A 27,946-nucleotide genomic window follows, 5' to 3' on the forward strand; every position below is an offset into this window, starting at 1 on the left:
ATAGAAATTCCATGAAGAAGAAAGCATTGCGCATGATGAATTAAGTTCCATGACAAGGACTAAAACAATGACGATAACTTGCCCCTACAACTATTGCAACAAGAGCTTGAATCCTTTGATGAGTTCCTTTAAATTCATCGTTTGGAAACCATAACATATATGCTACCACTAAATACTTACCAGATTAAACAATGGCCTCATCCCTAACCATTTCTGTTATTCTAGGGGTACTGTGGGCTGCCATCCTTCTTTCCTTTGCTACAACTGTAACAGCAGCATATCCATCGCCATTGGAGTCCGAAGCCATAGCTCTGCTAGAAAGCAGGTGGTGGAGTAACCATAGCAGCAATACTTCACAACGTTGCCAGTGGCCTGGTATAACCTGCAACACTGCTGAAAGCATCACCAAAATTAACTTATCTGATGCGCCCAACATTGAGGTTGGAGATAGATTTGGGAAACTGAATTTCTCTTCATTTCCAAATCTTGTCCTTCTTGATCTTAGTGACCATCAAATTAGAGGAAAAATCCCGCATCAGATAGGTGATCTATCAGCATTGAAGTACCTTGACTTGTCCAGTTGTGGTTTATCTGGTGAGTTACCTCCTTCTCTAGGGAAGCTGACCCAATTAGAATTCCTCGACATTTCCTATAATGATAATATTAATGGTTCCATCCCTCCACAACTGGGGAATCTAGAGAACCTAGTTTCAGCAATTTTTGATTGGTTCCAATACTCACTAATAAGAAAGATTTTTATTTTCTGAATACGTATATAACCTGAATCCATTCTATATCAACAACAACGATAATACACATGATGGAGTGATAGATTACAAGTTTCCATACAAGATTTCACACATACAATAAAAGAAAAATAAGTGAATTAATTCCATCTAAAATGAAATTAAAGAAAGCCAAATATATTGATGATTACAATTATTGATGATTCCAATTCCACCTATAAATGGAATTGTGAAGTATACAATAAGTTAGAACGATTGAACATTGTTTTTTAGACTATATTGATGTGGTTTGTTAATATGGGGAATATTTTTTTAGAACAAGAAATATCCTCTCAACCACATTTTAAAGCTTTGAATAAAGAGTTTGCGAGCCTTGTTTGGTACTTGTGTCTACCCCGTAATATACTGTAAGAAAACCTTTTGCATTTGCATAATCAACATCTACCACATACTATTTCCTAAAAACATGTAACAATTTGAATAATTTGTGAGAAAAATAAAATAACAGCAAGGTGATGATAATATTAATGTATTTATGAAATACAATTTTGATCTATTTTCTCTCCCAAACATCATTCTTAGCATTCTAGTATTTGAGGCACAAATCAACTTTATAATCCTTCATTTATAATAGTTTTTATAAATCTAATTTGCAGTTTACTATGTGTTCAATGATAAACCAACTTTATAACCTTTTTATAATATTTCGATTGCTATTATTTCATGCAAATTAGATAAAAGAAATAATATAACTTTTTATAATATAACATTTATAAACAATGTTTTTATAAAGTGTTGAATAGCTTTTATATAATATAACATTGAAATTTTCAAAATCATGCACTTTTGGGTCCGAATTAAACTGATTTTTTTTTTTAATTTCAAAACAATTGCAAAGAAAATTCATGAAATTAACTTGTTTTCAAATAATTAATTCACATTGGAATTTTCAAATAAGATGTCACATTAATAATATTTCAATCATTAAAATATTATATAACACATTTTGCCTTACAAAAAAATATGAAAATACTAAAACTTAATCCAATTTAATCTGCTCAAGGAAATGACTGTAACACTTAGCTAATTCAATTAAGCCTCTGAAATTAGCTTAACTTCATAAAATTTCTTTGCAATGTTTTGGATATAAATATATATATATAAAAGAAAAAGAAAACATGTTGATTGGATCATATTATTTTCCGTGAGAAATTAAAATACCAGCCAACATGCATGCATTTATTTTGTAGAAAATTAAAACCATAAAAAAACAAAAAGCAAAGATTCAACTCTTTTATTATAGCATTTGTTAGGGGTAAGCAAAACTTGATTCGATTCTAAAAAATTAAAAAAATATTCAAAGTTCAAGTTAATCGAATAAAGTGTTAATTAAATCTTATATCAGACATTTTGCCTTATACAAGAAAATATGAAAATACTAAAACTTAATCCAGTTTAATCATTCTAAAGTTTCTAATTTTGTTTAAAAGAATTTTCAAATATATATGATTTTAAATTTATATGTTCTATCATGAAATTCATTATATTGTAGTAAGATTTTAATATAACATGTTTACTTTAACTCAAACAATTTCACTCGATTCGGCTCGACTCGAATTTCATTTCACTCAACTCAATTTGGAAAAAAATTTCAAATTGAGTTAAGATGATAAAATGAGACTCGTCAACTCGATTAACTCAAAATCATTTTACTCGATTTGATCCAACACTCACCCCTAACAATTGCATCATTGATACATATACAACATAAAAATGTATACTCATCTTTTCTAATCAATATGCGGGCACGAAATGGAAATTTCCATGAAAGAGAAGTATCACGTACGAAAAAGTAAGTTCCATGACATCGGCTGAAGCAATAACAACAATTGCAAAAAGACATTGACTCCTATAGAAATCCATCAGTTTGGAAACTACAACGTATCTGCTATACGACTGTGTTTTTTTGGCGTGTCACCCGTTAGGCTTTCAATTATGTAATAAATATAATCTATTTCAATTAAAAAATGAGTAGAATTCATTATGAACCCAAATTATTGGCAAAGTTAAAATTAATTTTTTTTAACAAAAATTTTTGGTGTGTAGTATTTATGTATAATCCAATCTTCTCATCATATATTCCGAATAAACTAAAAGGTATGGCATGGTGTCTACCTTTGCTCATCCATGTCAGACTTGCAATTCCTTGTATTAACCCCGATTGTCGGCCTTCACTAAGGACTTATAGTTATACAAGTCAAGAGCAAAAAAGATATGTCCACTAATATCACTTTGGGTGATGAGTCCTTTCTGAACCATTCCATCACCTTCGTATGTCATACCATACCTAAAACATTCTACTTTAAACACCTATCAATGCGGATCCATTTGGTGATGAATCAAAGTATGACAGTCAACATACAAGGAGAGTTTGTGTCTTTAAGTCTAAGGATTATTTACACTACCAATATATGGGAGTATTTCTATAAACATTTGAGTGAAATTTCAAATAGAACTCTCATAATTGGCCAAGTTATATTTTATAATTTTTTCAAACTTTTTAAAAATCATTAATATTTTATTTTTTATATTTGTAATACAATAATTTTTATAATTTTTTTTATAACTTTTACATTTTTAAAAATATTTTAATAACTTGAACATCAATATATACTTCCACGCGGCATGTCACATGTCAACTTGCTATAGCTTCCGTCAACTAATCAACAACCAATATTGATAAAATCAGTCAACAACAATTTTCGTGAAAAGAGCCAATTGATTTTTTTCCATTGAATCCTCAATTGGGTCAGTTTTTCTATTATAAGCTTAATTAATTTTTTAACTTTTTATTAAGATGTTTTTCCTTTAACCTTATATTAATATTCATTACTTTATTAAAAAAAACTTACTTTTAGGTAATTTTTCCAACCGAAATGATATCAAATTATCTCGTAACATAAATTCAATAAAATATATTATATAAACATATACATAAATTCATTAAAATCTGTCAATAGTGAAAACACCATTAATTTGTCTGAAGTCTCTACTTTTGGGATCTTAATGGGGGAGAAATTTCTTAGATAGAAACTGAAGACGATATTTAAAGTAAATGCCACGTTAAAAGCTCAGTTCTTTGGAAAATAAATTCCATCACGACTGAACCAAAAATTCCCTTGTGTCGTAATCTTTTGTGGAAAATTAGGCACATAATGGAAAAGTATATCCACAAAATGATAGAAAAAGGCTTTGGGCCACAATTAAATCAACATCTTTAAATTGTTAAATCAAATTAAAGATGGAATCGTCGTTGTCATGGGATCCACACGGGGTGTACGTATAATGAATTTCCCATGTTTTTTTGCATGAAACTTTTGATTCAATGAGAAAGGAAATATTTTCAAAATCATGCAGTTTCGGATTCTAATTAAGCTTATTTTTTTCCAAGCAATTGCAAAGATTTGTTTCGACAACAAATAATAATCGGATAAAAGTGTAATTATTAAATAGTAATTACAAAAGATTTATAATTACAAAATTAGATCGTAATTTTCTATATCATATTTCGTAGTACAAATTGTAAATTATAATTTATAATTACATAGGTACTTAATATATTTTAAAAAAATATTAATTACTATAATAAATAATCAGTAAAATTAAAAAATTTCTAAACAAATAACAAAAATTAAAATAAAATCATCATATTTAATATGTTAGTCCAAGAAAATAATCGATAATACGATTACTAATAAAAATAACAAGAAAAATGATTTATAAGTAAGTATATTATTTTCTATAACATATAGTATGGACACATAAGTAAGTTATATTTAAATTTTTTGACCATAACTTTTTTATAAATAAGTATGTAGTACACTTTTTATAAAACATAAATTATTTTTATAATATACTTTTGGCTATAACTTTAGAAACTTTTTAGGATTTAAATAATATAATTCTTGTCATAACTTTATAAAATATTAAAAAAATATAATGTAATTTTTTAGGACTTATAATATGATTTTAGAAATTTTTATTCATAATCATCCCAAACACGCATGCATATTTATGTTTATAAAATAATTTTTTTAACTTAAACTTGTATAAAAAATATTTTTTTAAAGTTAAATTATGTATGAATTTTCAGTGAGAAATTAAAATATCGAGAAACATGCGTTGATGAAAATTAAAATCAGGAGGTATCATAATTATCAAGAAATATGGACCATAGGAAGAGCAAAGATTCAATCCTATAATATAGTATTCGCATTATTGATACTAACAACATAGAAATTTCCATGAAAAAGAAAGCATTGCGCGTGATGAATTAAGTTCCATGACAAGGACTGAAGCAACGACGACAACTGGCCCCTACAACTATTGCAACAAGGCCTTGAATCCTTTGATGAGTTCCTTTAAATTCCTCAGTTTGGAAACCATAACATATATGCTACCACTAAATCCTTACCAGATTAAACAATGGCCTCATCCTTAACCATTTCTGTTATTCTAGGGGTACTGTGGGCTACCATCCTTTCTTTTGCTACAACTGTGACAGCAGCATATCCATCGCCATTGGAGTCCGAAGCCATAGCTCTGCTAGAAAGCAGGTGGTGGAGTAACCATAGCAGCAATACTTCACAACGTTGCCAGTGGCCTGGTATAACCTGCAACACTGCTGAAAGCATCACCCAAATTAACTTATCTGATGCGCCCAACATTGAGGTTGGAGATAGATTTGGGAAACTGAATTTCTCTTCATTTCCAAATCTTGTCCTTCTTAATCTTAGTGATCATCAACTTAGAGGAAAAATCCCGCATCAGATAGGTGATCTATCAGCATTGAAGTACCTTGACTTGTCTTATTGTGGTTTATCTGGTGAGTTACCTCCTTCTCTAGGGAAGCTGACCCAATTAGAATTCCTCGACATTTCCTATAATGATAATATTAATGGTTCCATCCCTCCACAATTGGGGAATCTAGAGAACCTTGTGACTTTAAACTTAAGTCAATGTGGAATTGTTGGTCCAATCCCTTCTGCTTTGGGTCAATTAACCAGTCTCCAATCTCTGATCCTTTCGGGGAACCAAATCAATGGATCTATCCCATTAGAAATTGGATATTTGAGAAATTTGACTTATTTGAGTCTCTCCAACAATAGAATTGTTGGTCCAATCCCTTCTGCTTTGGGTCAATTAACCAGTCTCCAATCTCTGATCCTTTGGGGGAACCAAATCAATGGATCTATCCCATTCGAAATTGGATATTTGAGAAATTTGACTTGTTTGGATCTCTACAACAGTAGACTTGTCGATTCAATACCAATTACTCTGTACCAATTAACCAATTTGGAAATTTTGTACCTTGATAATAACCAACTTCAAGGTTCTATTCCCCAAGAAATTTGTAATCTAGCAAATTTGACTATCTTGTACCTCTCCCAAAACAAATTGACTGGTTCAATCCCTTCTTGTGTTGGTAGTTTATCAAAGATGCTGGACTTAAGCCTTGGTTCTAATCTATTAAAAGGTCCTATTCCCCAAGAAATTTGTAATCTAGCAAATTTAACTTTTTTGGACCTCTCCCAAAACAAATTGACCGGTTCAATCCCTTCTTGTATTGGTAGTTTATCAAAGATGCTGGACTTAAGCCTTGGTTCTAATCTATTAAAAGGTCCTATTCCCCAAGAAATTTGTAATCTAGCAAATTTGACTTCATTGTACCTCTCCCAAAACAAATTGACTGGTTCAATCCCTTCTTGTATTGGTAGTTTATCAAAGATGCTGGACTTAAGCCTTGGTTCTAATCTATTAAAAGGTCCTATTCCCCAAGAAATTTGTAATCTAGCAAATTTAACTTTTTTGGACCTCTCCCAAAACAAATTGACCGGTTCAATCCCTTCTTGTATTGGTAGTTTATCAAAGATGCTGGACTTAAGCCTTGGTTCTAATCTATTAAAAGGTTCTATCCCAAAAGAAATTGGCAAGCTTTTTGATCTATCAAATCTAAACCTTAGCTTCAACCAACTCTCAGGTCCTATCCCTATCTTGTCTGCTACTCATCTCTACATTGTCGACGCTGGAAATGGTTGTGAAAAGATTTTTCCCGATCCATTTGAAGGCAATAGTGATTTATCACCCTATATGTGTCCTACTCCAGTAACCGAAAAGGCCAACAGCAGCAGAATTCCTTACTATATCAAAATATTCCTCCCTATTGCGATCTTATTCACATTCTCCATTTTAGGATGTTTGCTATGTTCACGGTTTAAGCTCAAGAATAACCATGTCAGCGTACAGCCAACCAAGAATGGGGATTTGTGTTCCATATGGGACTATGATGGAAAGATAGCATACGAGGATATCGTTGCAGCAACAGAGGATTTCGACTTCCGATACTGTATTGGAGTTGGTGGTTATGGTAGTGTTTACAAAGCAAAACTCCCTTCTGGTAAAGTAGTTGCTTTGAAGAAACTTCATCATTTAGAAGCCGAAAATCCAACTTTTGACAAGAGTTTCAGGAACGAGATCAAGTTTCTATCAGAAATACAACATCGAAACATAGTGAAGCTTCACGGGTTTTGTCTACACCGACGATCCATGTTTTTGATCTATGAATACATGGAAAAAGGGAGTTTGTTCTGCAACCTAAGGGATGAAGTGAACGCTGTGGACATGGATTGGACGAAAAGAGTAGAGATCATCAAAGGCATAGCACATGCTTTGTCTTACTTGCACCATGATTGCTGCCCTCCGATAGTTCATCGAGACATATCAAGTAACAATGTTCTTTTAAACTCAAGTTTTGAGGCCTTTGTGGCCGACTTTGGAACAGCTAGAATGTTGGATCTTGATTCATCCAATAAGACCATTATTGTCGGAACTTGTGGCTACGTAGCTCCAGGTGGCGTTTTCTTTTTTTACTTGATTTACTGACCTTTTCTCTGAACATATAATTGAATTTCTTCTTACTAATTTGTGTATGTAGAACTTGCTTATACAATGATTGTCACCGAAAAATGCGATGTTTATAGTTTTGGAGTGGTAGCACTGGAAATATTGATGGGAAAGCATCCTGAAGAAATGTTATCATGGTTGTCATCACCAACTTCTTTGGTAAACATGAAGCTGGTTGATGTGTTAGACAACCGTTTACCACTTCCAACAAGCCAACTAGTTACACAAAATCTTGTTCATGTTGCTACACTGGCTTTCGCTTGCTTAAATCCACAACCGAAGTCCCGACCAACAATGAAGGAAGTGTGTGAAGAGTTCCTTTCTCGCCATACATCCTTGGGAATTCCTCTTCGGATGATCTCTTTGTTACAACTCATGAACCGTGAAATGCATATTGGAGGCAAAACTAAAACTTGTGGTGTTTGAAGTCCATGCGCTTTTTGATTAGATACTGTTTATCATACTCTGATAACTTGTTTGTAAACCATCTCTGGTTTTATATATGATGGAATGAATTGCAATGTTTAATAAACCTGTTTATTCGGTTGCTTTAGAAGACATAAATTCTGCAATTTGATCCAAATATTAAGACATCATCGCTGGCTGCTTCCTTGAATTTTGTGCTTCTTTCAAACCAACTCAAAGATAAATAAAATATAAGTAAATTAAGGGTGAATTTATCAACCACTGCACAAGTAGTGTGTATTTCTTTTGTTATGCATATAAGCACAACTCCTCATATATGAATTATCTACCAAATACTCACGAAAGGCTTTTCAGAAAATAGTAGTTAGTAAAGCCATCCAGGAGGGAATATGCTACTAACGTGAAACGGGCAAAATTACATGGTAAATATGTCTTCATGAGACTGCTGTATTTCTTTAAGAACCAAAAGCACCATAAGTGAAGGCAAAATAGTTTATTGTCTCAACTCTTTATATCCCCATACCTCATTGTGCAATGAATAAAGTACATCAAGCAGGGATTTATCCCTGGCCATAAATATATCGCACTGGTCTTTGCTTTATACAAATTTCTTGAAACACAACTCTGAAATTTTAATATTTGGAACCCCTAAGCTACCTGAAATAACTGCAAGTTACCATGACTAAAGTGATGCATACATACATATATGAAAGTTTCTCAAGCAATGATAAGATAATTAATTGCTAAAAATCTTTATTGATTTTGTGGAGAGACAATCAGACAAGTCATGTCAGATTAATGATGGGACAAAAAGGTTTTCTGGACTTTTAAAAGTTATGAATGCATCTATCAGGCTCAAGCATTTCCAACATCTAATTTATGGCTTACATCTCAAAGCAAAGAATGCAAAGCATCAGGCTTAAAGATCATAATATGCACAAAAAATGTAGTGGCCCTACAAGGTTTGCATCATGTCATGCATGCATAGATACATTACATTACTACAAGCAAATTTACAGCTTTATTGGTCTACAACACGGTAGCATAATTAGAAACTATCAAACATGTCGGAGCGTGCATGTCTGAATCTACAAAGGCAAAAATATACAGGTTTCTTCTCACTGCAGTATAGTATAAACAAACTTCTATTGCCTGTAAAGGATGGAAGATGCTAACTCAAGCCTTACAACAGTGCATACATCACAAGATGCATGCGAGCCAATGGTGCTTCAAGAGACATGAAAATTTACACAGTTAGAATCTTCACGTTTACCCCGAAAATTCAGACTTCAAACAATAGAAAATGGTAGACGAACTAGCTTTTACAGTGTCAAACATGCTGCATTACAACAAAATATTCAGATTGTTCTTCTCCGGTAAAACAAAAGGTTAACATTTAGGGATTAAAACAAACGGAAAATGAAAAAATAATTGGAAACAGACTATTAAACAAAATAATTTCCAATATATATATGCTAAATAAAAACCCAAAATGGCAATCGGTCTTGAATCCCAATCACTTAACAATTCAAGAAACAAATTCCAATTCCAAAAAATCCCAGTCTCTTAACAAAACAAAAACCAAATATACCAAATACCCTTTCCCTTACACACAAAAGCTAATTCAAGAGATTACCAAAAAAAACACTAATTCAAGAACCAAGCTTGAAAAACAACCAAAACCCCCAATTAAAATCTTGGTCAGCTTACCCTGAAAAATCACATAGAAAGAGAAAAAGAGAAACTCACATGTGGCCATGGAGAAAGCAACGAATTTACAGAGTAACCAAAATACAATAACTTTGAAGAACAAAAATAATCAGGGAAATAACAAAAGAGAAAAGCAATAAGTTAAACCCCATGAAGGAAATTCCAACTGCTCATTTACAGAGTAATCAAAATAAAATATAGTGATATAACTTGATAGGATTGGAAAGCTAGATTTTGAAGTTTCTTCAAAATGCAGACTTGGTAAGGACGACGAGATAACAAGACTCGGATTCGGAGATGAGGCCAACGAATAGAGATGAGGAGGAGAGGCGGAGGCTGATGGACAAAGAGGAAGGAGAACGACTGTTGTGATGAGAGTGGAGGAAAATGGAAAATGTCTTACCGAAATAAAATTGGTAAGAAGTTTTCCATAAAAGGCCGTTTCATTTACCCTTGGTTTAGAAAATGTTTTCTGAAGTAATTTATTTTTCATCAAACAAATACAGTAAAATAAAAAAAATATTTTACGGAAAATATTTTACTGATAAATAAACAGAGCCTAAGTATTGCATTGCAAAAGATATAATATCACCCATGTCAACAATATAAACGGACAGACATATTAAAATTTAAATTTAAATTCATAAAAATTTATGTACTTATATTCATGCATTTATTCAAACACAAGAAAGATATATAAATTTACAAGAACAAACACGATGTCAAATCAATATAATTCCTTCCTTCAATACAAACATCGTGTGACATCAACCAACATAAAGAAGATAACAAAAAGTATGGCCTAGTTTCAGCACTCTTTTAAGGCAGTTACTAAAAGTTGTTTTCAACCAAGTTAAAAAGCATATCAAGAAATCAAGTTAAGGAGGACTTCGAATGAAAGTTGACAAGAAATTTTGCAGAGATGGATGTACTATCCAACAATTTGATCTTTAGTCTTACCTTCTATTATAAGAATGAGTAGCCTTTGTTTCTGGCAATTTTTGATTGGTTCCAATACTCACTAATAAGAAAGATTTTTATTTTCTGAATACGTATATAACCTGAATCCATTCTATATCAACAACAACGATAATACACATGATGGAGTGATAGATTACAAGTTTCCATACAAGATTTCACACATACAATAAAAGAAAAATAAGTGAATTAATTCCATCTAAAATGAAATTAAAGAAAGCCAAATATATTGATGATTACAATTATTGATGATTCCAATTCCACCTATAAATGGAATTGTGAAGTATACAATAAGTTAGAACGATTGAACATTGTTTTTTAGACTATATTGATGTGGTTTGTTAATATGGGGAATATTTTTTTAGAACAAGAAATATCCTCTCAACCACATTTCAAAGCTTTGAATAAAGAGTTTGCGAGCCTTGTTTGGTACTTGTGTCTACCCCGTAATATACTGTAAGAAAACCTTTTGCATTTGCATAATCAACATCTACCACATACTATTTCCTAAAAACATGTAACAATTTGAATAATTTGTGAGAAAAATAAAATAACAGCAAGGTGATGATAATATTAATGTATTTATGAAATACAATTTTGATCTATTTTCTCTCCCAAACATCATTCTTAGCATTCTAGTATTTGAGGCACAAATCAACTTTATAATCCTTCATTTATAATAGTTTTTATAAATCTAATTTGCAGTTTACTATGTGTTCAATGATAAACCAACTTTATAACCTTTTTATAATATTTCGATTGCTATTATTTCATGCAAATTAGATAAAAGAAATAATATAACTTTTTATAATATAACATTTATAAACAATGTTTTTATAAAGTGTTGAATAGCTTTTATATAATATAACATTGAAATTTTCAAAATCATGCACTTTTGGGTCCGAATTAAACTGATTTTTTTTTTTAATTTCAAAACAATTGCAAAGAAAATTCATGAAATTAACTTGTTTTCAAATAATTAATTCACATTGGAATTTTCAAATAAGATGTCACATTAATAATATTTCAATCATTAAAATATTATATAACACATTTTGCCTTACAAAAAAATATGAAAATACTAAAACTTAATCCAATTTAATCTGCTCAAGGAAATGACTGTAACACTTAGCTAATTCAATTAAGCCTCTGAAATTAGCTTAACTTCATAAAATTTCTTTGCAATGTTTTGGATATAAATATATATATATAAAAGAAAAAGAAAACATGTTGATTGGATCATATTATTTTCCGTGAGAAATTAAAATACCAGCCAACATGCATGCATTTATTTTGTAGAAAATTAAAACCATAAAAAAACAAAAAGCAAAGATTCAACTCTTTTATTATAGCATTTGTTAGGGGTAAGCAAAACTTGATTCGATTCTAAAAAATTAAAAAAATATTCAAAGTTCAAGTTAATCGAATAAAGTGTTAATTAAATCTTATATCAGACATTTTGCCTTATACAAGAAAATATGAAAATACTAAAACTTAATCCAGTTTAATCATTCTAAAGTTTCTAATTTTGTTTAAAAGAATTTTCAAATATATATGATTTTAAATTTATATGTTCTATCATGAAATTCATTATATTGTAGTAAGATTTTAATATAACATGTTTACTTTAACTCAAACAATTTCACTCGATTCGGCTCGACTCGAATTTCATTTCACTCAACTCAATTTGGAAAAAAATTTCAAATTGAGTTAAGATGATAAAATGAGACTCGTCAACTCGATTAACTCAAAATCATTTTACTCGATTTGATCCAACACTCACCCCTAACAATTGCATCATTGATACATATACAACATAAAAATGTATACTCATCTTTTCTAATCAATATGCGGGCACGAAATGGAAATTTCCATGAAAGAGAAGTATCACGTACGAAAAAGTAAGTTCCATGACATCGGCTGAAGCAATAACAACAATTGCAAAAAGACATTGACTCCTATAGAAATCCATCAGTTTGGAAACTACAACGTATCTGCTATACGACTGTGTTTTTTTGGCGTGTCACCCGTTAGGCTTTCAATTATGTAATAAATATAATCTATTTCAATTAAAAAATGAGTAGAATTCATTATGAACCCAAATTATTGGCAAAGTTAAAATTAATTTTTTTTAACAAAAATTTTTGGTGTGTAGTATTTATGTATAATCCAATCTTCTCATCATATATTCCGAATAAACTAAAAGGTATGGCATGGTGTCTACCTTTGCTCATCCATGTCAGACTTGCAATTCCTTGTATTAACCCCGATTGTCGGCCTTCACTAAGGACTTATAGTTATACAAGTCAAGAGCAAAAAAGATATGTCCACTAATATCACTTTGGGTGATGAGTCCTTTCTGAACCATTCCATCACCTTCGTATGTCATACCATACCTAAAACATTCTACTTTAAACACCTATCAATGCGGATCCATTTGGTGATGAATCAAAGTATGACAGTCAACATACAAGGAGAGTTTGTGTCTTTAAGTCTAAGGATTATTTACACTACCAATATATGGGAGTATTTCTATAAACATTTGAGTGAAATTTCAAATAGAACTCTCATAATTGGCCAAGTTATATTTTATAATTTTTTCAAACTTTTTAAAAATCATTAATATTTTATTTTTTATATTTGTAATACAATAATTTTTATAATTTTTTTTATAACTTTTACATTTTTAAAAATATTTTAATAACTTGAACATCAATATATACTTCCACGCGGCATGTCACATGTCAACTTGCTATAGCTTCCGTCAACTAATCAACAACCAATATTGATAAAATCAGTCAACAACAATTTTCGTGAAAAGAGCCAATTGATTTTTTTCCATTGAATCCTCAATTGGGTCAGTTTTTCTATTATAAGCTTAATTAATTTTTTAACTTTTTATTAAGATGTTTTTCCTTTAACCTTATATTAATATTCATTACTTTATTAAAAAAAACTTACTTTTAGGTAATTTTTCCAACCGAAATGATATCAAATTATCTCGTAACATAAATTCAATAAAATATATTATATAAACATATACATAAATTCATTAAAATCTGTCAATAGTGAAAACACCATTAATTTGTCTGAAGTCTCTACTTTTGGGATCTTAATGGGGGAGAAATTTCTTAGATAGAAACTGAAGACGATATTTAAAGTAAATGCCACGTTAAAAGCTCAGTTCTTTGGAAAATAAATTCCATCACGACTGAACCAAAAATTCCCTTGTGTCGTAATCTTTTGTGGAAAATTAGGCACATAATGGAAAAGTATATCCACAAAATGATAGAAAAAGGCTTTGGGCCACAATTAAATCAACATCTTTAAATTGTTAAATCAAATTAAAGATGGAATCGTCGTTGTCATGGGATCCACACGGGGTGTACGTATAATGAATTTCCCATGTTTTTTTGCATGAAACTTTTGATTCAATGAGAAAGGAAATATTTTCAAAATCATGCAGTTTCGGATTCTAATTAAGCTTATTTTTTTCCAAGCAATTGCAAAGATTTGTTTCGACAACAAATAATAATCGGATAAAAGTGTAATTATTAAATAGTAATTACAAAAGATTTATAATTACAAAATTAGATCGTAATTTTCTATATCATATTTCGTAGTACAAATTGTAAATTATAATTTATAATTACATAGGTACTTAATATATTTTAAAAAAAATATTAATTACTATAATAAATAATCAGTAAAATTAAAAAATTTCTAAACAAATAACAAAAATTAAAATAAAATCATCATATTTAATATGTTAGTCCAAGAAAATAATCGATAATACGATTACTAATAAAAATAACAAGAAAAATGATTTATAAGTAAGTATATTATTTTCTATAACATATAGTATGGACACATAAGTAAGTTATATTTAAATTTTTTGACCATAACTTTTTTATAAATAAGTATGTAGTACACTTTTTATAAAACATAAATTATTTTTATAATATACTTTTGGCTATAACTTTAGAAACTTTTTAGGATTTAAATAATATAATTCTTGTCATAACTTTATAAAATATTAAAAAAATATAATGTAATTTTTTAGGACTTATAATATGATTTTAGAAATTTTTATTCATAATCATCCCAAACACGCATGCATATTTATGTTTATAAAATAATTTTTTTAACTTAAACTTGTATAAAAAATATTTTTTTAAAGTTAAATTATGTATGAATTTTCAGTGAGAAATTAAAATATCGAGAAACATGCGTTGATGAAAATTAAAATCAGGAGGTATCATAATTATCAAGAAATATGGACCATAGGAAGAGCAAAGATTCAATCCTATAATATAGTATTCGCATTATTGATACTAACAACATAGAAATTTCCATGAAAAAGAAAGCATTGCGCGTGATGAATTAAGTTCCATGACAAGGACTGAAGCAACGACGACAACTGGCCCCTACAACTATTGCAACAAGGCCTTGAATCCTTTGATGAGTTCCTTTAAATTCCTCAGTTTGGAAACCATAACATATATGCTACCACTAAATCCTTACCAGATTAAACAATGGCCTCATCCTTAACCATTTCTGTTATTCTAGGGGTACTGTGGGCTACCATCCTTTCTTTTGCTACAACTGTGACAGCAGCATATCCATCGCCATTGGAGTCCGAAGCCATAGCTCTGCTAGAAAGCAGGTGGTGGAGTAACCATAGCAGCAATACTTCACAACGTTGCCAGTGGCCTGGTATAACCTGCAACACTGCTGAAAGCATCACCCAAATTAACTTATCTGATGCGCCCAACATTGAGGTTGGAGATAGATTTGGGAAACTGAATTTCTCTTCATTTCCAAATCTTGTCCTTCTTAATCTTAGTGATCATCAACTTAGAGGAAAAATCCCGCATCAGATAGGTGATCTATCAGCATTGAAGTACCTTGACTTGTCTTATTGTGGTTTATCTGGTGAGTTACCTCCTTCTCTAGGGAAGCTGACCCAATTAGAATTCCTCGACATTTCCTATAATGATAATATTAATGGTTCCATCCCTCCACAATTGGGGAATCTAGAGAACCTTGTGACTTTAAACTTAAGTCAATGTGGAATTGTTGGTCCAATCCCTTCTGCTTTGGGTCAATTAACCAGTCTCCAATCTCTGATCCTTTGGGGGAACCAAATCAATGGATCTATCCCATTAGAAATTGGATATTTGAGAAATTTGACTTATTTGAGTCTCTCCAACAATAGAATTGTTGGTCCAATCCCTTCTGCTTTGGGTCAATTAACCAGTCTCCAATCTCTGATCCTTTGGGGGAACCAAATCAATGGATCTATCCCATTCGAAATTGGATATTTGAGAAATTTGACTTATTTGAGTCTCTCCAAGAATAGAATTGTTGGTCGAATCCCTTCTGCTTTGGGTCAATTAACCAGTCTCCAATCTCTGATCCTTTCGGGGAACCAAATCAATGGATCTATCCCATTAGAAATTGGATATTTAAGAAATCTGACTTTTTTGGGTCTCTACAACAATAGACTTGTCGATTCAATACCCATTACTCTGTACCAATTAACCAATTTGGAAATTTTGTACCTTGATAATAACCAACTTCAAGGTTCAATCCCTTCTTGTGTTGGTAGTTTATCAAAGATGCAGGACTTAAGCCTTGGTTCTAATCTATTAAAAGGTCCTATTCCCCAAGAAATTTGTAATCTAGCAAATTTGACTTCATTGTACCTCTCCCAAAACAAATTGACTGGTTCAATCCCTTCTTGTATTGGTAGTTTATCAAAGATGCTGGACTTAAGCCTTGGTTCTAATCTATTAAAAGGTCCTATTCCCCAAGAAATTTGTAATCTAGCAAATTTAACTTTTTTGGACCTCTCCCAAAACAAATTGACCGGTTCAATCCCTTCTTGTATTGGTAGTTTATCAAAGATGCTGGACTTAAGCCTTGGTTCTAATCTATTAAAAGGTTCTATCCCAAAAGAAATTGGCAAGCTTTTTGATCTATCAAATCTAAACCTTAGCTTCAACCAACTCTCAGGTCCTATCCCTATCTTGTCTGCTACTCATCTCTACATTGTCGACGCTGGAAATGGTTGTGAAAAGATTTTTCCCGATCCATTTGAAGGCAATAGTGATTTATCACCCTATATGTGTCCTACTCCAGTAACCGAAAAGGCCAACAGCAGCAGAATTCCTTACTATATCAAAATATTCCTCCCTATTGCGATCTTATTCACATTCTCCATTTTAGGATGTTTGCTATGTTCACGGTTTAAGCTCAAGAATAACCATGTCAGCGTACAGCCAACCAAGAATGGGGATTTGTGTTCCATATGGGACTATGATGGAAAGATAGCATACGAGGATATCGTTGCAGCAACAGAGGATTTCGACTTCCGATACTGTATTGGAGTTGGTGGTTATGGTAGTGTTTACAAAGCAAAACTCCCTTCTGGTAAAGTAGTTGCTTTGAAGAAACTTCATCATTTAGAAGCCGAAAATCCAACTTTTGACAAGAGTTTCAGGAACGAGATCAAGTTTCTATCAGAAATACGACATCGAAACATAGTGAAGCTTCACGGGTTTTGTCTACACCGACGATCCATGTTTTTGATCTATGAATACATGGAAAAAGGGAGTTTGTTCTGCAACCTAAGGGATGAAGTGAACGCTGTGGACATGGATTGGACGAAAAGAGTAGAGATCATCAAAGGCATAGCACATGCTTTGTCTTACTTGCACCATGATTGCTGCCCTCCGATAGTTCATCGAGACATATCAAGTAACAATGTTCTTTTAAACTCAAGTTTTGAGGCCTTTGTGGCCGACTTTGGAACAGCTAGAATGTTGGATCTTGATTCATCCAATAAGACCATTATTGTCGGAACTTATGGCTACGTAGCTCCAGGTGGCGTTTTCTTTTTTACTTGATTTACTGACCTTTTCTCTGAACATATAGTTGAATTTCTTCTTACTAATTTGTGTATGTAGAACTTGCTTATACAATGATTGTCACCGAAAAATGCGATGTTTATAGTTTTGGAGTGGTAGCACTGGAAACGTTAATGGGAAAGCATCCTGAAGAAGTGTTATCATGGTTGTCATCACCAAGTTCCTTGGTAAACATGAAGCTGGTTGATGTGTTAGACAACCGTTTACCACTTCCAACAAGCCAACTAGTTACACAAAATCTTGTTTATGTTGCTACACTGGCATTCGCTTGCTTAAATCCACAACCGAAGCCCCGACCAACAATGAAAGAAGTGTGTGAAGAGTTCCTTTCTCGCCATACATCCTTGGGAATTCCTCTTCGGATGATCTCTTTGTTACAACTCATGAACCGTGAAATGCATATTGGAGGCAAAACTAAAACTTGTGATGTTTAAAGTCCATGCGCTTGTTGATTAGATATTGTTTATCATGCTCTGATAATTTCTTTGTAAACCATCTCTGGTTTTATATATGATGGAATGAATTGCAATGTTTAATAAACCTGTTTATTCGGTTGCTTTAGAAGACATAAATTCTGCAATTTGATCCAAATATTAAGACATCATCGCTGGCTGCTTCCTTGAATTTTGTGCTTCTTTCAAACCAACTCAAAGATAAATAACATAAAAGTAAATTAAGGGTGAATCAAAGCAACAAAATGCAATCAATACATACATCAAGATTTCACCTCAACTATCTATAATTCATGAAACAATCTCTCAACTTATAAAATGTAAGTGAGATTCCACAGACCTGATATCCAAACTCAAAAGCAATAAAAGGCGTCATCAGAACCCTGGCAAGTGAAGACGACATTCTTTTCAAGCAAGGTAGCGATACAACTTCCTGTCACCTTTATCCCTCTACAGGAACTCACATTAGTATACATTTTTATTTAACATATTATATAAATTACACTTTATAAATCAAAAAAACAAATGAAACTCTGAGTATTACATATATAATAATATACTGCATATTTCCTAAAAAATGATAATATACCGCACATGTTACAATGCATTTTCAAAAAAAAGAAAAAGAAATGTGACCATAATATATAATTTATATTACAAACAAAGGTACTCATATTTTATAGAACATAGGGGCCCTTTCGAAGTTCTTGAGCAAAGAGGCCGAGAGACTGTGGGTAAAGCGAAACCAAGTGTGGTGAATCAAGAGGATTCTGTTCGAGCAAAGTTAGAATGTGGACAAGAGAGTGACATAACTTCTTGTCATCGAGATGCACAAACGAGTAGGACGGTTCGAGTGAAGAAGTGACGTAAGCCGAAGCAAAAGTCCCGAAAGAAGGAAAAGGCTAAGGCGTTGAGACGAGATCGAGGCGAATCAAGCCAGTGCCATTCGGAAGTCGCAACGAGGACGTTGCGAGAATGGGTGGGGGAGAATGTCACGGGCCGCAGTGCAAAGCCCGTGACCATGGCACAAGATGCACCCCATGGAGGTCTATCGATAAGATGGGGAACATTTAGCCCACGAGAGCTGGCCCGATTCAGAGAACTATTGGAGAAGCCTATCAGATTGAAGCCTGGTTGGCCCAATGATGAAAACATGGCAACTTAGGCTAATATGGTAACTAATCTTAGAAGATAGAGAGAATCATATCTTGTAAAGATTAGATTAGATTTGATATAGCATATCTTGTAAAATCCCTAAAATTAAGGGATATGGTTAATCTCGTCCGTCGATGTAAATGAATCTTGACCGTCGGTTTTGGGGGAGCTCAACTATAAATAGAGAGCCTCCCCCTCATTTGTACTCATTCCATTGTATTCTGAATTCTTAAGAGTAATAGAGTTCTGAGAGCATTTACTCAAACACCTTGTGTGCATTCTTTTCTGTGGCTTTCTGTTGTTCTTTGGCGTAGCTTCTTTTGGCCTAAATCGTTTCTGCTCTTCAATTGGTGCCTTGGAGGAGTTCTTAAGGAATCCTCATTTGAGTTAAGGCTGACTTAGGCGAGTTTGGACGAACGGATAGCCTAAGGCCGCACGGGTTGCGAAACAAAAACTCTAGCCCCGTAACACTAGTAAATGTAAAGAATTATAATTTTCTAGATGCATTTGGCTAGTAGAGTATAATTATATTGTAATTCTTTGTGCCTTGTTTAGTAATATAAATTGTAATTGCACATTTACAAATTTTAAATTGTTTAAAAAGTATTAATTACTATAAATAGTTATCAGTAATACCTGAGAAAAAATTTTAAACAAGTGACATAAATTAAAATCAAATCATGTTATGTTAGTCCAAGAAAGTAACCGACAACACGATTGCCGATAAAAAAGAACAAGAAAACTAAACATCATATGCAACTTTATTATTGCTCTAGCATTCCATGTTTGTTGGGTTATTCCTTTTCTAACATTTAACATATACTTCTTATCATCATCTATTAGTTCTTGACCAATTTCTTCATTGTTGATACAAGGTACAACAATGGAGGGGAGTAAGGAGGATGTAAGGTGGAGTGAGTGGTGGAAAAGTATTAATAAGAGAGGTTCTCTTGTCCATTAGCATGACATGGCAGGATAAATGTTCAGTCCCACCAAATGTGTAAAGGATATTCATGAACATAAAGGATATTCATGATGGGGGCACGTTATGTTACTCATTCGATCAGTACAAGGTTAATACGCCCATGCAAGTCCTAATGGCCTCAAGGATTTGTTCACACCAAAAAAAAAGGGTGCTAGCCTTTCTAAAGGGTTGGTGCTCCTTTGATCTTAGTGGATGGTTCAGCGAGACATCTTCTTAGGCAGACTCAATGAGAGGGTTAATGTTGTCTATACAGTTAACACGTGTCCATGTGGCGGGGGTATAAAATTCATCATCTAAATCAAATTTTGAATATGCATAATTAAGATTATCCAGATCATTTTTTTATCTGTATCATTAAGATTATCAAGATCTATTTTTTTTTCCATGTATTGATTGAAAGCATTGATAATTCCAATTCCACCTATAAATGGAATTGTGAAGTATACAACAAGTTCGAACGATTGAACATTGTTTTTTAGACTATATTGATGTGGTTTGTTAATATGGGAAATATTTTTTTAGAACAAGAAATATCCTCTCAACCACATTTCAAAGCTTTGAATAAAGAGTTTGCGAGCCTTGTTTGGTACTTGTGTCTAGCTGTGTTCATTCAAATGATATCGTACCCCATAATATACTGCAAGAAAACCTTTTGCAATTGCATAATCAACATCTACCACATAATATTTCCTAAAAACATGTAACAATTTAAATAATTTGTGAGACAAATAAAATAACAGCAAGGTGATGATAATATTAATGTATTTATGAAATACAATTTTGATCTATTTTCTCTCCCAAACCTCATTCTTAGCATTCTAGTATTTGAGGCACAAATCAACTTTAAAATCCTTCAATTATAATAGTTTTTATAAATCCAATTTGCGGTTTACTATGTGTTCAAATAATAAACCAAATTAGATAAAATAAATAATATAAATTTTCTAATATAACATTTATAAACAATGTTTTCTATAAAGTGTTGAATAGCTTTTATGGTGCTTATGTTAAAGTGCTCAAATATGTGGCCATACAAGAATAGTATAAAAATTATAATACATGCTTTATAAGCACAATTTGTTAGGTTAAAATTTGCTTTATAAAACACAGAAGTTAAGTGAGATGAAAAGGGTTTCTCCTACCTCAATCAGTAATTGAGGGTTTGATACTGTATTGGAGTTGGTGGTTATGGTAGTGTTTACAAAGCAAAACTCCCTTGTGGTAAAGTAGTTGCTTTGAAGAAACTTCATCATTTAGAAGCCGAAAATCCAACTTTTGACAAGAGTTTCAGGAACGAGATCAAGTTTCTATCAGAAATACGACATCGAAACATAGTGAAGCTTCACGGGTTTTGTCTACACCGACGATCCATGTTTTTGATCTATGAATACATGGAAAAAGGGAGTTTGTTCTGCAACCTAAGGGATGAAGTGAACGCTGTGGACATGGATTGGACGAAAAGAGTAGAGATCATCAAAGGCATAGCACATGCTTTGTCTTACTTGCACCATGATTGCTGCCCTCCGATAGTTCATCGAGACATATCAAGTAACAATGTTCTTTTAAACTCAAGTTTTGAGGCCTTTGTGGCCGACTTTGGAACAGCTAGAATGTTGGATCTTGATTCATCCAATAAGACCATTATTGTCGGAACTTATGGCTACGTAGCTCCAGGTGGCGTTTTCTTTTTTACTTGATTTACTGACCTTTTCTCTGAACATATAGTTGAATTTCTTCTTACTAATTTGTGTATGTAGAACTTGCTTGTACAATGATTGTCACCGAAAAATGCGATGTTTATAGTTTTGGAGTGGTAGCACTGGAAACGTTAATGGGAAAGCATCCTGAAGAAGTGTTATCATGGTTGTCATCACCAAGTTCCTTGGTAAACATGAAGCTGGTTGATGTGTTAGACAACCGTTTACCACTTCCAACAAGCCAACTAGTTACACAAAATCTTGTTTATGTTGCTACACTGGCATTCGCTTGCTTAAATCCACAACCGAAGCCCCGACCAACAATGAAAGAAGTGTGTGAAGAGTTCCTTTCTCGCCATACATCCTTGGGAATTCCTCTTCGGATGATCTCTTTGTTACAACTCATGAACCGTGAAATGCATATTGGAGGCAAAACTAAAACTTGTGATGTTTAAAGTCCATGCGCTTGTTGATTAGATATTGTTTATCATGCTCTGATAATTTGTTTGTAAACCATCTCTGGTTTTATATATGATGGAATGAATTGCAATGTTTAATAAACCTGTTTATTCGGTTGCTTTAGAAGACATAAATTCTGCAATTTGATCCAAATATTAAGACATCATCGCTGGCTGCTTCCTTGAATTTTGTGCTTCTTTCAAACCAACTCAAAGATAAATAACATAAAAGTAAATTAAGGGTGAATCAAAGCAACAAAATGCAATCAATACATACATCAAGATTTCACCTCAACTATCTATAATTCATGAAACAATCTCTCAACTTATAAAATGTAAGTGAGATTCCACAGACCTGATATCCAAACTCAAAAGCAATAAAAGGCGTCATCAGAACCCTGGCAAGTGAAGACGACATTCTTTTCAAGCAAGGTAGCGATACAACTTCCTGTCACCTTTATCCCTCTACAGGAACTCACATTAGTATACATTTTTATTTAACATATTATATAAATTACACTTTATAAATCAAAAAAACAAATGAAACTCTGAGTATTACATATATAATAATATACTGCATATTTCCTAAAAAATGATAATATACCGCACATGTTACAATGCATTTTCAAAAAAAAGAAAAAGAAATGTGACCATAATATATAATTTATATTACAAACAAAGGTACTCATATTTTATAGTTCATCATTTTTAATGTTTGGGACTGTAGTCGGCCATCACGATTTGGTTGGTAACAAATGAATATATTATGGATAAACTATTATAGAGTTTACAAAATTACTGCTTTTTAGTCACTCGATTATAAAAAGTTATAAAATAGCCATTTAATTATTATTAAATTACATTTTTGATTAAATGCAAAAAGTACATATCTTATGTAATTTAATTGGTCAATTTATGAGAATGAACCATTGATTTTCTCCATGTTTATATTAAATTTTATACAGGGGTGCAATTTGGGGTCAAAAGAGAAAAAGGAGAAGCAATTGGGCTAGATTGAAGAAAGGAGCAAAGAAGGCGAGCCAAAACAGAATTTTTCCAAGTTGTAATTAGCTGAAATTTTATTTTGACTTAGTGGGGGATTATGTAGAGATTTTGATATCGTAGGAATATGTTTTTTTCCTTGATTTTCTATGGCTAGTGGCCTTTAATTTGGCAAATTTGTTCAAAGCCACTAGTATAAATAGAGGGCTACTATGTTCATTTAATCATCAAGTTTTTCAATCAAGTTTTTAATCAAGCTTTTATCTTTTGAATTCAATCTTCTTTCCTTTTTGCAAATTTATTTGCTGACATTAATTCCTTATATTTTTCCATTTATTAGTTTCCAGCTTTGGAACTACTGCACCCAAACCTTGCCTCACCCACATACATCCACTTACATTTCTTTTTCATTTATCCAACCCTCTCCAAATATGCCCAACTCCAACATGCCCCAAACCTAGTCAACTAAACCCATTTCAGCTTTAGGTCGGTGTTAACTTCGTCTAGACCGGTGAGTTATGAACCCGAGCAATTTAAATCCTGAATTCTAGTATTTATTATTTCTCTGGATTAAGAGTATGATTTCATCAACTCACAAAGTCAAATCAACACTAAGTCAAAAAAGACGTCGTTTGAGTTAGTGTGGTTAGACGTACAATTGGGATTCCGAAAGGATCGATTGTCTAATCAGTTTTCCGTGAACACATTGACGTGCCAAGTGGGGATTCTTGTTTGGTTCCGTCAAGGGAAGTAGTAATCGGATTTAAATGTCCCACGCGGTTGAGGGCATTGGTTCGTGCTAAGCTCTTCTAGAACGCAAAGATGTAGGAGTTCTAAATCACGAACGTTTTGTAGGTTGTTTGATCGGCAATGGTTAGTTATAGGACATTTCATAACTAATTTACACAAGGAAGAGTTGGTGTCCGAGGTGTCTTTGGTAGCTATAACTAGCTTATTGGAATAGAGAAGTTCATCTAATTTCGAGGATCGGTTCAAAGACGGAAAAACTCATGCCTGAAGCTGAGCTAAATTTAATTGATTTTTCTTCAAATTTACTTAACTGTTTTTATTATTTAATTGTTTCCAGCTTTTACTTTTTACGCATTTTTTCCCCTGTTTATTTCAGGTTTCAAATTTTATCCCCCCAAATTTCTTGGGCATGACAACTTCCCAAACATAAATATGGTCGAGAGAGAGAAACAATTTTCAGTAATCTAGTCTCTAAGGGATTGATCCTACTCCCTATATTACTCAAATTTGCAAATTAGGTGTAGGATTTTATTGGTGGAATCAACAACCATCAGTTTTGGCGCCGTTCCCGGGGACTGGCAACACTCACAATTGTTTAAATCGTCTTCATGACTAAATCTTCATCCAGAGATCTCGAATACGACCCAGAGATTTGAGAAATCAAAATGAGCACGACGAAAAAAGACAGAAGCTCTTAAACATGCAAGTAAAGCAAAAGTTGAGCTAGGACAAGGGATCTTAGAATCCGACGTCGAAAAGTTGAGCTAAGAAATTCGGGCAGAGGCAATTCGACGTGGGAAACAAGTCAAAGTGGTTGAACCTGAGACCGAACCACTTTTTGAAAAAAAGAAGCAGAAGACAACCTTGGTGAACCAGAAAGGATGGCAAACCGAACCATTCGTCAACTAGCCACATAAGCAACTATTCCTTTTAAAAATTTTAAATATTCCTTTTAACTTTTTATTTTTGTTGACATGGCAGCTGACATGGTATTTCCACATAAGCAACTATCGCTAACATGAAGCACCACGTTAGCGCCGTTAATGGCCACGTCAATGTTGTAACGGTCAATATTAGTCAAAGGGCCTATTTGGCCAATTTTGTTAGTTCAGGGGCTCAATTGGGTGCAAAAAGTTCGTAGGGGCTTAATTGATTTTTTTTGAAAAAGTTCGAGGACCAAAAATACCATTAAACCCTTCTTTAACTATTGATATTTCTTTTTCTAAGAATCAGTCAACATTAGTTAAAAGGCCTATTTTGTCAGTTTTGTTAGATTAAGGGCTCAGTTGGGTGCAAAAAGTCTGCAAGGGCTTAATTGATTTTTTTTGAAAAAGTTCAACGATCAAAAATACCTTTAAGCCCTACTTTAACTATTGATATGTCTTTTTTAATTAATTTTACATTAGTGCATAGTACAGGCACACTATGTACGAGGTGTTTCCACATATACATGTGAAGTGTATTTTGATACCATGGAGGAATTAGATGAAAATGTGACTATTAAGGTAGTAGTGTCACCTTCTAGTAATTGCAAAGAATTATAATTTTTTAGATGCATTTGGCTAGTAGAGTGTAATTATATTGTAATTCTTTGTGCCTTGTTTAGTAATATAAATTGTAATTACACATTTACAAATTTTAAATTTTTTAAAAAGTATTAATTACTATAAATAGTTATCAATAATACTTGAGAAAAAATTTTAAACAGGTGACATAAATTAAAATCAAATCATGTTATGTTAGTCCAAAAAAGTAACCGACAACACGATTATATGCAACTTTATTATTGCTCTAGCATTCCATGTTTGTTGGGTTATTCTTTTTCTAACATTTAACATATACTTCTTATCATCATCTATTTGTTCTTAACCAATTTCTTCATTGTTGATACAAGGTACAACAATGGAGGGGAGTAAGGAGGAGATAAGGTGGAGTGAGTGGTCGTTTTGTGGAGGCCAGTTCACTTAAAGAGGCGGAGAGTTAGAAAGGAATAAGAGGACAAGCTGATTGCTGAAAGAAAAGATGGTTGTTCAGAGTAACTTTAAGGGTTGGAAAATCGATCCATTCTTCATCGTTGGAAAGGTATTTATAAAAGAGGCCCTCTTGTCCATTAGCATGATGTGGCAAGATAAATGCTCAGTCCCACCAAATGTGTATATTCACGAACATGAAGGATATTCATGATGGGCCCTATTCTATTATCCATTCGATCAGTACAATGTTGTTACGCTCATGCAAGTCCTAATGGCCTCAAGGATGTGTTCACACCAAAAAAAGGGGTGCCTAACCTTTCTAAAGGGTTGGTGCTCCTTTGATCTTAGTGGATGGTCCGGCGAGACATCTTCTCAGGCAGACTCAATGAGTGGGTTAATGTTGTCTATACTGTTGACACGTGTCCATGTGGCGGGGGTATAACATTCATCATCTAAATCAAAATCTGAATATGCATCATTAAGATTATCTAGATCATTTTTTTATCTGTATCATTAAGATTATCAATATCTGTTTTTTTTTCATGTACTGTTTAAAAGTATTGATAATTCCAATTCCACCTATAAATGGAATTGTGAAATATACAACAAGTTAGAACGATTGAACATTGTTTTTCAGACTATATTGATGTGGTTTGTTAATATGGGAAATATTTTTTTAGAACAACAAATATCCTCTCAACCACATTTCAAAACTTTGAATAAAGAGTTTACGAGCCGTGTTCGGTACTTGTGTCTAGCTCTGTTCTTTCAAATGATATTGTACCCCGTGATATACTGTAAAAAAACCTTTTGCATTTGCATAATCAACATCTACCGCATAATATTTCCTAAAAAAATGTAACAATTTAAATAATTTGTGAGAAAAATAAAATAACAGCAAGGTGATGATAATATTAATGTATTTATGAAATACAATTTTGATCTATTTTCTCTCCCAAACATCATTCTTAGCATTCTAGTATCTGAGGCACAAATCAACTTTATAATCCTTCAATTATAATAGTTTTTATAAATCCAATTTGCAGTTTACTATGTGTTCAAATAATAAACCAAATTAGATAAAAGAAATAATATAAATTTTATAATATAATTGTTATACCCAATTTTAGCTCGGGCTCACATATGGAAACATAATTTTTGAGGATATGCAATCTTATATATGATATGCAATCCTAGATATGATATATGCAATCTTAGATATGATATGCAATCTTAGATATGATGTATAATCTTAGATATGATATGCAATCTTAGAAGATATGATTTTGAAATCTTAGAGATACCCTTTAATCTCAGCCGTTGATGTAATTGATCTGTACCGTTGGATTTGGGGAGGCTCAACTATAAATAGAGGCCTCTCCCTTCATTGCATGAGGAGAAAAAAAGAGGAAAGGGAGGAATAAAAAAAGAGAACGATTGACAGTTTTTTAAAGGTGGCTTACTATTTTTTTCGTTTGATTATTTTGTACTTATTTACAATTTTAAAAAAGGAGAAGGTGATACCACTACGAATTTTATTTATTTTTTTTATTTAGCCCCTCCGCCTTTTAATGTCTTTATAATTAGGTTTTTTTTTATTTTTTTAAAAATTTTGCCCTTTAATTTATTTTAATTTCAATTTAACCCTTCTTGAACGACACCGTTTTAGAGGAGAAGGGAAAATTTCCCTTCCAGCCCCTTTATGTAATTCGCGTATTC

General features: G+C 32.5%; 2 protein-coding genes and 1 long non-coding RNA gene across 10 annotated transcripts in view; 2 read left to right on the forward strand and 1 right to left on the reverse strand.

The window, feature by feature from the left end:
• On the forward strand, positions 1 to 22,781 carry LOC121226261 (probable leucine-rich repeat receptor-like protein kinase At1g35710). Of its 5 annotated transcripts, none has more exons than XM_041110300.1 (3): positions 1 to 594; positions 7,000 to 7,656; positions 7,741 to 8,241. In XM_041110300.1, exons 1-3 carry the CDS (start codon positions 192 to 194, stop codon positions 8,133 to 8,135), a joined length of 1,455 nt encoding a protein of 484 aa, XP_040966234.1. In that variant the 5' UTR covers positions 1 to 191; the 3' UTR covers positions 8,136 to 8,241. The 5 variants fall into 5 exon arrangements, with proteins under 5 accessions (XP_040966234.1, XP_040966232.1, XP_040966233.1 ...); XM_041110298.1 differs by lacking the exons at positions 1 to 594; positions 7,741 to 8,241 and adding exons at positions 21,530 to 22,021; positions 22,105 to 22,781 and having other exon boundaries at positions 5,177 to 7,164; XM_041110299.1 differs by lacking the exons at positions 1 to 594; positions 7,741 to 8,241 and adding exons at positions 21,530 to 22,021; positions 22,151 to 22,290 and having other exon boundaries at positions 5,177 to 7,164.
• Positions 506 to 5,790, reverse strand: LOC121226264 (uncharacterized). The gene is made up of 2 exons (XR_005924113.1): positions 5,742 to 5,790; positions 506 to 704 (listed from the first exon to the last, which is right to left on the reverse strand). It is a non-coding gene; the product is annotated as an uncharacterized lncRNA (long non-coding RNA).
• The window catches only part of LOC121226259 (MDIS1-interacting receptor like kinase 2), a 21,791-nt gene continuing 8,990 nt past the window's right edge, over positions 15,146 to 27,946 (forward strand). Inside the window, exons 1-3 of one of the 4 annotated variants that reach the window (XM_041110296.1) lie at positions 15,304 to 15,758; positions 17,055 to 17,711; positions 17,795 to 18,295. In XM_041110296.1, coding sequence (XP_040966230.1) covers positions 15,359 to 15,758; positions 17,055 to 17,711; positions 17,795 to 18,189 — 1,452 coding nt within the window. In that variant the 5' untranslated portion in view covers positions 15,304 to 15,358 and the 3' untranslated portion in view covers positions 18,190 to 18,295. Of the gene's footprint in view, positions 17,712 to 17,794; positions 18,296 to 27,946 lie in introns of those variants that run through there. The other 3 variants (XM_041110293.1, XM_041110295.1, XM_041110292.1) reach the window with 3 other exon arrangements.

Source organism: Gossypium hirsutum, unplaced genomic scaffold, assembly GCF_007990345.1.
Source record: "Gossypium hirsutum isolate 1008001.06 unplaced genomic scaffold, Gossypium_hirsutum_v2.1 scaffold_42, whole genome shotgun sequence".
Taxonomy (NCBI): Eukaryota; Viridiplantae; Streptophyta; class Magnoliopsida; order Malvales; family Malvaceae; genus Gossypium; species Gossypium hirsutum.

What these genes read in the sequence shown, in the direction of transcription:
- LOC121226261 (XM_041110298.1), top strand. Translation starts at nt 5,232, where the DNA reads ATGGCCTCATCCTTAACCATTTCTGTTATTCTAGGGGTACTGTGGGCT. An exon ending in CCGATACTGTATTGGAGTTG is followed by an intron (nt 7,165 to 21,529) that starts GTGGTTATGGTA and finishes GTATTGGAGTTG; the next exon opens with GTGGTTATGGTAGTGTTTAC. An exon ending in TTATGGCTACGTAGCTCCAG is followed by an intron (nt 22,022 to 22,104) that starts GTGGCGTTTTCT and finishes TTGTGTATGTAG; the next exon opens with AACTTGCTTGTACAATGATT.